The 11,791-nt window shown below is 49.6% G+C and overlaps 1 protein-coding gene across 2 annotated transcripts in view; it reads left to right on the plus strand.

Annotated features, from left to right (window-relative positions):
* dennd4a (DENN/MADD domain containing 4A) overlaps positions 1-11,791 on the plus strand; it is a 57,187-nt gene that overhangs the window by 40,794 nt on the left and 4,602 nt on the right. For both annotated transcript variants that reach the window (XM_066701244.1, XM_066701245.1), the window contains 12 exons: positions 2,187-2,306; positions 2,592-2,729; positions 2,853-3,997; positions 4,340-4,562; positions 4,873-4,982; positions 5,065-5,240; positions 5,660-5,827; positions 7,060-7,246; positions 7,331-7,585; positions 7,702-7,819; positions 11,275-11,437; positions 11,654-11,718. In XM_066701244.1, coding sequence (XP_066557341.1) covers positions 2,187-2,306; positions 2,592-2,729; positions 2,853-3,997; positions 4,340-4,562; positions 4,873-4,982; positions 5,065-5,240; positions 5,660-5,827; positions 7,060-7,246; positions 7,331-7,585; positions 7,702-7,819; positions 11,275-11,437; positions 11,654-11,718 — 2,868 coding nt within the window. The remainder of the gene's footprint in view (positions 1-2,186; positions 2,307-2,591; positions 2,730-2,852; positions 3,998-4,339; positions 4,563-4,872; positions 4,983-5,064; positions 5,241-5,659; positions 5,828-7,059; positions 7,247-7,330; positions 7,586-7,701; positions 7,820-11,274; positions 11,438-11,653; positions 11,719-11,791) is intronic.

Raw genomic sequence — 11,791 nt, forward strand, 5'->3', positions numbered from 1 at the left:
TTCGACTTAGTACTTGGTGGCAAAACCCTTGTTGGCAATCACAGAGGTCAGACGTTTCTTGTAGTTGGCCACCAGGTTTGCACACATCTCAGGAGGGATGTTGTCCCACTCCTCTTTGCAGATCCTCTCCAAGTCATGAAGGTTTCGAGGCTGACGTTTGGCAACTCAAACCTTCAGCTCCCTCCACAGATTTTCTATGGGATTAAGGTCTGGAGACTGGCTAGGCCACTCCAGGACCTTAATGTGCTTCTTCTTGAGCCACTCCTTTGTTGCCTTGGCCGTATGTTTTGGGTCATTGTCATGCTGGAATACCCATCCACGACCCATTTTCAATGCCCTGGCTGAGGGAAGGAGGTTCTCACCCAAGATTTGACGGTACATGGCCCCGTCCATCGTCCCTTTGATGCGGTGCAGTTGTCCTGTCCCCTTAGCAGAAAAACACCCCCAGAGCATAATGTTTCCACCTCCATGTTTGACGGTGGGGATGGTGTTCTTGGGGTCATTCCTCCTCCTCCAAACACGGCGAGTTGAGTTGATGCCAAAGAGCTCGATTTTGGTCTCATCTGATCACAACACTTTCACCCATTTCTCCTCTGAATCATTCAGATGTTGGCAAACTTCAGACGGGCCTGTACATGTACTTTCTTGAGCAGGGGGACCTTGCGGGCGCTGCAGGATTTCAGTCCTTCACAGCGTAGTGTGTTACCAATTGTTTTCTTGGTGACTATGGTCCCAGCTGCCTTGAGATCATTAACAAGATCCTCCCGTGTAGTTCTGGGCTGATTCCTCACCGTTCTCATGATCATTGAAACTCCACGAGGTGAGATCTTGCATGGAGCCCCAGACCGAGGGAGACTGACAGTGATTTTGTGTTTCCTCCATTTGTGAATAATCGCACCAACTGTTGTCACCTTCTCACCAAGCTGCTTGGCGATGGTCTTGGTCCCATTCCAGCCTTGTGTAGGTCTACAATCTTGTCCCTGACATCCTTGGACAGCTCTTTGGTCTTGGCCATGGTGGAGAGTTTGGAATCTGATTGATTGATTGCTTCTGTGGACAGGTGTCTTTTATACAGGTAACGAGCTGAGATTAGGAGGACTCCCTTTAAGAGAGTGCTCCTAATCTCAGCTTGTTACCTGTATAAAAGACACCTGGGAGCCAGAAATCTTGCTGATTGATAGGGGATCAAATACTTATTTCCCTCATTAACATGCAAATCAATTTATAACTTTTTTGAAATGTGTTTTTCTGGATTTGTTTGCTGTTATTCTGTCTCTCACTGTTAAAATACACCTACCATTAAAATTATAGACTGATCATTTCTTTGTCAGTGGGCAAACGTACAAAATCAGCAGGGGATCAAATACTTTTTTCCCTCACTGTGTGTGTGTGTATATATATATATATATATATATATCTATATATATATATATATATATAGATATAATGTGTCAGAGGTTAGGAATCTGTTTTTCTGCCATATTTGCACATCCCAGCACCCTACAGATTCCCAACTGACATCTAATTTTAATTGAAGGATTCCCAACCTCTGATTCATTTGGTTCTATGCTGACACACAAATCAATATCATATTTTAGCTGAGTTATGTCTTCTGAATGCTTCTCAAGGTCGGGGCCAGACATTGACAAACAAGAACGCTTGTACTTCAGAAAAGGTTTTTTTAATATGTTAATTGAAGTCTTGTACTCATATCAGAGGGAATAACGGAAAGGAAAACTTCTCTACTTAAGTTTATTTATTTTTTTATGCAAGAAAGAACTGACTGCAGCTGAAGATGCAGAGGGTTCACAAAATAGATGAAAGCCGAGGCGCTGTCAGTTGAAGATCAAGCGAGCCAGTTGCCAGGAAACACGAACTCCGCTCACTTTCTCTTGCACTGCCGTTGAGAGTGAGGAGAGAGAGAGATAGGTGGGGGGTGAAGAGCAGAGAGGGAGACAGAGGATTGAAAGAGTCTGAGAGGCAGAAAGACTGGGCTTTGAGAGGGTGGAGAGAAGTGAGTAGGGTGGTAGAGGGTGACAACGTCTGCTGTCTGATTGCAGGGTCTAACTATGGGAGGACTGGTCTGAATTCCTGTTGTGTCCGATTGTGAGTGTGGGTGTGTGCGTCTCTCTCTGGCCGTGTGTGTGTGCGTGTCTCTGACTGTGAGCATGGTGTGTGCGTTTCAGGGGGACAGTCTGACCTGGGCTATAACTCGCTGACGAAGGATGAGGTACGGCGGGGCAGCGTGGCTGGGCAGGAGCGCACCCCCGACAAGGAGGATAGGAAGGAGAGCGACTCCAGCTCCTGTGAGTCCAGACAGGAGGGAATCATATATATCTATTCTACTCTACTGTTGCTCAGGAATGAGCGAAGCAGACTTCCCTTAGCCCTGTTCCCCTTAAAATCCTTGTCCTTTGCTGCTCTCTAGTGGGGACAGTGGGTTTGACACGCCACACAGAATTTACAGGATTCGTGCATGTTCTTAACCATTTAACCAGCCCAGCAGAGGTGGAGCTGTATATCCCCCGAGCACCAGTGTCTGTCTGTTAGTTCTGTATTGGCTGATGTGTGTATCTGCATTCGCCCTGCAGTGTCCGAAAGCGAGAGTGCAAAGGGCAGCGGCGATTGCCTCCCTCAGTTGGACTTTCCTGAAGTGAGCTGCAGTTTCCAACCTAGCGGCGGCATCGTCCGTGGAAACTGTGCGGGTGAGTCTGGTGACCCCAGCACAGGTCAGTACCCGCAAATCCAAAATGCAGCACTGAACAATACTTTTTACTTATGATTTTATTGAAATGCGATGGGGATGAGGTTATAATCTCTCTCTCTCTCTCTCTCTCTCTGTCTCTGTGCAGACCATGTAGCCGGGCTGCTCTTCACCACTTCTCTGGAGGAGATCGGCGAGGTCCAGAGCGGCAGTCTGCGCCGGAGACACAAGAGTGCAGTGGAAGGGGGTAACGGGGCACTCGATTGGGCCGGGGTCAGGTGTCGCAGGCTGAGTGGGGACATGCCAGTAGGGGGGGGCCTGCTGGGACTGGGGCTGAACAGGGGTGCAGCACCGGAGACTGACCCCCTGAGGATCGCGGAGAAGCTGGGGGCAGACGCCAAGATACTGGCCAACTCTTTCCAGAAGAGCCAGCGTCCCAACACGCTGGACATCTCTGGAGGAGGAGGAGGCGCAGCACAGAGGCCCAACACGCTGGACATCCATGGCTGCACAGCAGTGGAGTCACCTCGGAACAGGGACAGCCTGGAGAGGGACTCCAGTGACGAGGACAAGGCTGACTCCCCAGCCATCTTTGACCTGGAGGATCTGGACGGCGAGCCCGGGGAGGGAGAGGGGTGCGTGAGGCAGAGGGACAGGGAGGGACGCCGGGGCAGGGGCAGGGGGGTGCAGCGCAGCAGCAGCAGTAGCAGCTTCCTGGGTGCGGTGAAGCGCACAGGCATCGCCACTGGCTTTGACCCGCTGTCCCTGCTGGCGGCCGAGACGGAGCAGCAGCAGCAGCATCAGGAGGAGGAGGAGCAGGAGGCGTGCAGCGTAGACTCCTGCACCCCCCTTGCGCGCCGCGACCTGGCGGAGGAGATCGAGATGTACATGAACAACATGAGCAGCCCCCTGAGCAGCCGGGCGCCCAGCATGGACCTGCAGCAGGACCTCGCCAGCCCCCTGCCGCCACCGTCTGCCTCCCGCCGCTCCAGCCTCCCACACAGCTCCCCCCGTCCAGTCGGCCTGCCCCGCTCGCGCACCTGCACGCCCCGCGGAGAGAGCGGTCGCCCGCGGGATCGCCTCTGGTCCTCACCCTCCTTCTCCCAGAGCAGCCCACGCAGGGACAGGGACAGGGCCCTGGCCTCCCCCTCGCCCTCCTCCTTCGCCCTGGACACCCTGCTCACCCCCACTCTGGACGTGTTCAAGAGCAGCGTGTTCTCTGCAGGGAAGGGTGTCGCTGAGAAGGCCAGCCGCTGGTACTCCCGCTTGGCCACCTACACTACCCCCACCAAGGTGAGCCCCTTCATTTTGTCTTTCTGTATTCTGTGTGTTCTGTCAGTGTTTCTTTTAATGAGGGTATTGTTACGTGCCCTACGTGCAGCTCACTGGGTCCTCCAGCCAACCAGAAGGTGACAGTATAGAGCCATGTACAGAGTATGATTGTTTTCTTTGATATGAATTGCTTTTTTTTTCTTACCATTACACACTTCAGAACTTGTCAAAAACACCACAGTAACTTAAATCACCCACAAACCAGATGTACACACACACCATGGCAGAGTAGCTGGGTAGGAGATGCCCCCTGGGAGGATGTGGTGTTCCCTGTTTCAGCCAGTGTTTTCCCTCCCGTCTCAGTCTCAGGACATGAACTATGACAGAGCCAGCATCTCGTCGACGGGGTTGGCTGACCCCGACTGTTCCTCCCTGCTGGACGAGGAGACCGGCTCCAACCCCACCGAGGGACCCACCTCCCCACAACGCAATGGCATCAGCGGCCCAGGGGGCAAGAGCCCCCAGCGGACCGGCCTGGACAGCCCCACCTCGCACAACAGCTCCTCCCGACACGGCTGCCACACGGGTGAGCACTGCGGCCCAGCCAGTACAAAACACAGTACAGTAGACTCTTGATTTATCTGTGCAGCAGCGCCTGGCGAGAGAGCATCTCTTTACGAATGCACTGCGAGAGAGTGAGTGGGTGCCAACAAGGTAGTGCTGTCTGATTGCAGCTTCTCTCTCCATGGCAGCCTGTTGGGAATGAGCTACATCTGCAATAACCTGAAGCTGTAAACTCTTTAGATTTTGAATGAAAGCCCTGTCAGGGAGCTGTTTTTATTGTGTGTTTGTGTGCACGCAGAGTAAAGTGAAGTAAACTGTTTGTGTGTGTCCAGGCTATGTGCTCTCCTCCTCCTCCTCCAACTTCCCCCTGCCGGACAAGTCTGAGCTGGGGTCCTCACGCTACACCAGCAACACCAGTATCTTCCAGAACTACGCCATGGAGGTAGGCTGGGCACCATGTGGGCACAGTGACTGCTGATCCAGCCTGGAAACAAGCTTAATGAAAGTGTGTCTGTGTGCTGCAGGTGCTGATCTCCAGCTGCTCACGCTGTAAGACGTGTGACTGCCTGGTGTACGACGAGGAGATCATGGCCGGCTGGACGGCCGACGACTCCAATCTCAACACCACCTGCCCTTTCTGTGGCAACCCCTTCCTGCCCTTCCTCAACGTGGAGATCCGGGACCTGCGCGGGCCAGGCCGGTACGAGCACACAGTCCGCCCTCTCTCAAATTCAAATGCAAATGAGCTTTATTGGCATGACTGCAGTGCTCTGGTGTTGCCAAAGCTTTCAAACAGGGACAATACAACACAGAGTAATACAATAAAATCATAATATATAAACAAGGCTGTGAAAATACAAACAAACACGAAATGAAACAATAAAACATCTTCTCCTTTCTCAGTTCCTACACACTGTCCCTAAGGCTCGCTCTCTCTGTCACTATCAGCCTCTCTGCATCTCTCCCTCCTTTATTTTTTTTGTCTCTTTCTGAATGTTGTCTGTCTGTGCTCCTTTCTCCATCCATGCATCTCTGTCCCTCCTGTTTGTGGGAGTGTGTTGGGCAGTGTCTGTGTGTCTGTTTTGCAGTGCTAATGAGGCTCTCTGCGTTTTATTCCAGCTACTTCCTGAAGAGCAGCCCGTCAGTAGAGGAGGGCGTTGCCTCATCTTGCTCCACCTCTGCCGGCCTTGGGGTGGGGCAGTCTGCTCTCTCCCCCCACTGCCCTGCCATGGCCCTCTCACCCCCCTCTCCCAAAATCGCCACACAGCACTGCCACGGCTCCACCAGGTACACCCTTGTGGCCGCAGTGTTTGTGTGTGAATCGGTACTTGCCTGCTGCCTTACTAAGCCTCCTCGTGTCTGTAGGGAGAACCACACTGTGCTGAGGAGGCCATCAGCCCCTGTCACACAAGCCCAGCCAATTCAGAGACACTGCTTGACTACTTCCATACAGAAGCTGGCCTTATAATAGTCATCTCCCGAATTACGTCGTCTCGTCTTCAGTTATGCACGGCTCCACCAATGGGATCAGTAGTATTCTGCAGATCTGTGCCCTTATAACAAAATCATCTCCCTGCTCTCCATTTATTTATTTATTACAGTTAATTGAATTATTTACTGTTTTCACAATGGCTTCAAATAGGGACTCTTCTGTTTAACGTTACACTTTAAGAGTAAATGCCAAATTGTCATTTGTTTTTCATATTTGTTATTTTTAAATGTTCATAAGTATAAATATATATAGATATCTTTTTGTCAAAATTGATTGGAACCACCCTCCCCATTTTAACATTGCGTTTGTGGCAATTGGCAAAATTACGACATATCTCCAGGATGTGACTGTATTATAAACATCTCTTTTTTTTTCCCCACTTCCTTTCCTTATTAATATATTTATTATCATTATTACCTTAAGTGTTGTTGCTGCCGGTCCTGTCTGCAGGCTGTGCTCATTGAGGCAGGATCCTACCTGTATAATTAAGGGTGGCTTTGATGTGGCTGTGATGGGCTTGCTCTCTGGACCTGTTCACAGCTGAGCATTGTCATCACTGCTCTTCACACAGAGAGCACCTGGTCCTGCCCCCCCTACTTAGAGAAAGCTGTCCTGTAAACTGAGAGCAGCGCAGTGAAAGGGCTGGGGAAGTCAGAGAGCTCAGTGTCTCTTCAGAAGAGCGCAGTGAGGATTGGCGCAGCTGATGATGCTGTGCACTGACATCCTTGTTATAAACAAACAGCCTGAGGTCACCATACCTTACAATGTGGAAAAAAAACAGAACAAAGTAAACAACTAAAAAGATGATAATGTAATTCAAGAGGTCTCTTTGTTCTTATTATGCTCACTCCTCATGCTGCCGATGATACGATTTAGGTGACCTGAGCCGATCTCTCTGTGAATGTGCAGCTGTCTCACTCAGAACTGTTTATTTTACCTTTTTGTGTGTCTCTTTCTGTGTGTCTCTCTCTCGGTGTGTCTCTGCATGTCTGTGTCAATTTGTGTTCCCCTGTGTCTCTGTGTGCAGCCCTGGCTCTCTGGGGTACTCCCCAGCCCACAGCATTGCAATCCCATCTGAGCGGCGGCAGGGCACAGGTACCCCCATGGCTCACAGCATCAGTACCCTGGGGCCATTGGAGGAGCGGCCGGAGGCCCACAGGAACGGACACTGCGTGCCTACGGGCAGCCTGCCCAGCCGCCTCAACGACAGCACGGTGAGCCCCCTGCAGAGCACAGAGACCGTGTGTTTCAACAGCCCTGAGCCTCTGTGTCTGACTGCGTGTGTGTTGCCATGGCAGGACCCCCTGAGCCTGGACTGGCGGCTGCACAACCCTGAGCCGGTGACGGTGCCCTACCTTAGTCCACTGGTGCTGTGGAAGGAGCTGGAGAGCCTGCTGGAGAACGAGGGCGACCAGGTCATAACCGTGTCTGACATCGTGGACCACCACCCTATCGTCTTCTGGAACCTGGTGTGGTACTTCCGCAGACTTGACCTGCCCAGCAGTCTGCCGGGCCTCATCCTCACCTCCGAGCACTGCAACCGTGGCTCCCAGGTACGAGCAGGACAGGCAGATTTTGCTAGTGTACTGTTATAGTAATAGCTCAGTGTATACAGGTCTTAGTGTGGTGCTGTGTCTTCGGTTCCTGATCAGGCTCTGTGTGTCCGCAGGTCCCTCGGCACTGGATGTCTGAGGACAGTAAGCATGTGCTGATCCAGATCCTCTGGGACAACCTCAAGCTGCACCAGGACCCCATACAGCCCTTCTACATCCTGTGGAACACGCACAGTAGGTGTCTCCCCCAACTGTGGGGTTACATTCACCGCAGTGCCTTGTCTGCCTCCTGGAAGTCTCACACCAGGCCGTGTTGTCTTTGTTGTGGCTTCACAAAGCAGTTCCCTCACCATTCTTTCCTAGGATTCTTGCAGTGCCAATTTGTGTGCGTCCGTTTGTGTTTTTTAAAAGGGGTGGGGTGTTCTTGGCACCGTTGATTGTAAAAGTCCATTTTCTTGTGAATGGTATGCGCTGCCCCCTCTGCCTGGATAAGCAGGCTCACTGTCTGGGGTGGTCTCGATCCCGGGTTCAAAATATCTGCCTGTTTCTGGCACTTCTCTTGTCTCTTATGCTGGCCAGAGTGTTCTGGGACTGGTCTGTGCTGGGAACACTGCTGACTGGTGAATGACACCAGTCTTTTATTTAACCTTTTGAGCAGTACGTTCGATTCCTGCAGCGACATCATCCCTGAGGGAAACGAGGGGGGATTATACACTGATCAGCCATAACATTATGACCACTGACAGGTGAAGTGAATAACACTGATAATCTCGTTATTATGGCACCTGTCAGTGGGTGGGATATGTTAGGCAGCAAGTGAACATTTTGTCCTCAAAGTTGATATGTTAGAAGCAGGAAAAATGGGCAAGCGTAAGGATCTGAGCGACTTTGACAAGGGCCAAATTGTGATGACTAGACGACTGGGTCAGAGCAACTCCAAAACTGCAGCTCTTGTGGGGTGTTCCCGGTCTGCAGTGGTCAGTACCTATCAAAAGTGGTCCAAGGAAGGAAAAGCGGTGAACCGGCGACAGGGTCATGGGCGGCCAAGGCTCATTGATGCACGTGGGGAGCGAAGGCTGGCCCGTGTGGTCCGATCCAACAGACAAGCTACTAAAGCTCAAATTGCTGAAAAAGTTAATGCTGGTTCTGATAGAAAGGTGTCAGAACACACAGTGCATCGCAGTTTGTTGCGTATGGGGCTGCGTAGCCGCAGACCAGTCAGGGTGCCCATGCTGACCCCTGTCCACTGCCGAAAGCCCTACAATGGGCACGTGAGCATCAGAACTGGACCACGGAGCAATGGAAGAAGGTGGCCTGGTCTGATGAATCACGAGTTCAAGGTGTTGACTTGGCCTCCAAATTCCCCAGATCTCAATCCAATCGAGCATCTGTGGGATGTGCTGGACAAACAAGTCCGATCCATGGAGGCCCCACCTCGCAACTTCCAGGACTTAAAGGATCTGCTGCTAACGTCTTGGTGCCAGATACCACAGCACACCTTCAGAGGTCTAGTGGAGTCCATGCCTCGACTGATCAGGGCTGTTTTGGTGGCAGAAGGGGGACCTACACAATATTAGGCAGGTGGTCATAATGTTATGGCTGATCGGTGTATGTATATAACTTTAAACATCTGAATCCAGTCAGCTAGTTATTTTACGTGTTAAACAGTAACAACATTGTATATTAAATAATAAATAAGATTGAACACTAGGGGAGAAATCACTCAAAGTTTATTACAATTAAATAACTATTATTTACATTTCTATCCATTACCAGTTTAAAAAGACAAGAATGTCTGAGGGTAAGAATATAGTTAAGTTTGCTTTCAAACAATTATAAATATTTAAATTATAACACTGGAAACACTTGTTGTTTTTCATTCCAATAAAGTACTTCAAAATTTGAATATGCGAGAGAGAAAGAGAGAGAATAGATTTTGTTTCTATGGGAGATTATCAGTTGACAATATGCATTTTAGCTGGCGTTTTGTTTGTGTGTTTTTCCCTTGTTATAGATCTATGTATTTCTTCTGTTTGCAGTAGAGAACGCAATCCCCGCATCTATTGCAAGCAGGAAGCACCTTGACTGAGTCTTATTTCAGTTATCTTTTGAGCATGTACATCCGTGAGGAGGATATTTCTTACTCTGTTATTGCACGTTTTGCTGAAAAGCCAAAATAAAATGCCAGAAGGCAGCTTTTGTTCTGTACCGGTTTTATTTGCTTTCCCTGTTCAAAAACGAACCTGTCACATGTGTATGAACTCGCTACACTGAATATATGATATTACTGGACACTCATTACCCATTTTTAACAGGACACTGTAGTTTACGTAATAAACTAAATAACACTTTGACACAATTATAAGTGCAAAGCTTGTAATGGTATGTTTTTATCTGATTTGACTTTTTACTGTTTAGTTTTACTGAAAGTATCAAAAATAACAAGATAAAGACCAAATTAAATTCATTACAGTAAAATATGGTTGCCAAACAGTTGTAGCTAGTTTTATAGAGTTTCATATGCGCTGTATTACCTTTCAATTGTACAACGTACCGTTACGTGATTACTCCCTGTGGACCACCTCACTTAGAGCGTATCGGTATGATCTCACTTCTCAAAGGGTTAAGGCAACTGTGTGGTTTGGTTAGGACCAGGCCTGGACACCTGTGCTGTACCCCACAGTCCATTGTGGTGTGCAGTCTTGGACAGAAGCACTTTCAAGTAATTTTCCTCATTTCATTCGCATTTCCTTGTGGATGTAAACTGAACTCTGTTCTCTGTCCTTTGTGATTACAGGTCTTAATTGCACTCTTTTAATAGAGAGTGAGTGTTTGCATACTTATACATGTATATCATAAACACTGATTTTGCTGATGTTCCTCCCTGGTGCCCCCCCCCCGAGCTCTGTGATTGGCTGCGCATTAAATGCGTGTTCCTTTTCTTCCTGCATCACTTTGTGTTACAGCAGCTGGTTTATCCCCCACCTGCAGAAATTGGGCTCGATGTCATCACTTTATTTTAATCCATTTGCTGCTTTTTAAAATCTAAAAAATAATAATAAACATATATTTTAAGTTGTCTCTAGGGATCTATTTGATAGCTTCCTTTGTCCATCTTTGATTGGTTCTTCTTGCATATATATAACAATACATTTGAAGATGTATTGATTCTCTTTTTTGGTTAATTTCTGTCCTATCTGCTTGAGTAGCCTTTCTGTGTACTTTGCTGCTCCTCCCTGAGTGGTTTTGATGGTGCTCTGTGCTCGTGTTGCCGGGGCGGCTGCACTGTGGCTATGGGCTGTGCTGTGATTGCAGTGTGTGAGCTGCCGTGTGTCTTTGTCAGTGCAGTGTGACTGTGTTGCAGTGTAGTCTGTGCAGCCAGGTAGTGTGAGTAGTGCATTTTGCCTGCTCAGATTGTGAGAGTCTGCGTCACAGTTAGTTTCAAAGTATCTTTGTTACCGTGTGTCCTGCAGATTTTTCCTGTGCTCCCACGTTGTCTGTCAGCATGTGTGTCCTGCAGTGTGTAGCAGTGTGCTCCTCAGGGGCGTGTCGGTGTGTGTGCATCAGTGTGCGTGCGTCTGTGCTGAGCTGTTGATCTGGGCGAATGTGGCGAGTCCTCTGCAGTGTGCGCCTCTACGTGTCTTTATCCTGTCTCACGTCCTTCTATGCCGCTCTTCTCTCTCCTGCAGGTCTGAACTACCCGGTGATGAGCGTGCTGCCAGAGGAGGAGGAGCCCTTTGGGGAGGAGCTGCTGCAGAGCGTGGTCAAGAGCATCCAGATGAATGATGTGTACCGGCCCATGAGCCAGGTCCTGGAGCTGCTGGGGCAGAGGCTGGGCGTCAAGAGGCAGAGGTGAGGGGTGGTGAGAGTTACTGAGGCATCAGCTTGGTTTCTAGAACTTTTTCTCCCCCATACTGATGTAGTTCCTCTGTCTGCTGTGAAATGCGCGCCTCTTGCCACACTGGCAGGCCATGCCTCCTTCCTGCAGGACACAGACTGCACCCAAGTTGTAACCCACGAGCTCTTGGCCACAGTTACTGAACCTGGTCTCTTTGTCCTGTGTTTTAGGAGCTTGTACAGAGACATCCTGTTCCTGTCACTGGTGGCGCTGGGCAAGGACAACATTGACATCGGTGAGTGGCCTATGTGGCGTTGACTCCTCGGTGTCTGTGTGAGACAGAACGGAGAGGATCTTTTTATAGTATG

This window comes from Amia ocellicauda, chromosome 4 (genome assembly GCF_036373705.1).
Source record: "Amia ocellicauda isolate fAmiCal2 chromosome 4, fAmiCal2.hap1, whole genome shotgun sequence".
Classification (NCBI taxonomy): Eukaryota; Metazoa; Chordata; class Actinopteri; order Amiiformes; family Amiidae; genus Amia; species Amia ocellicauda.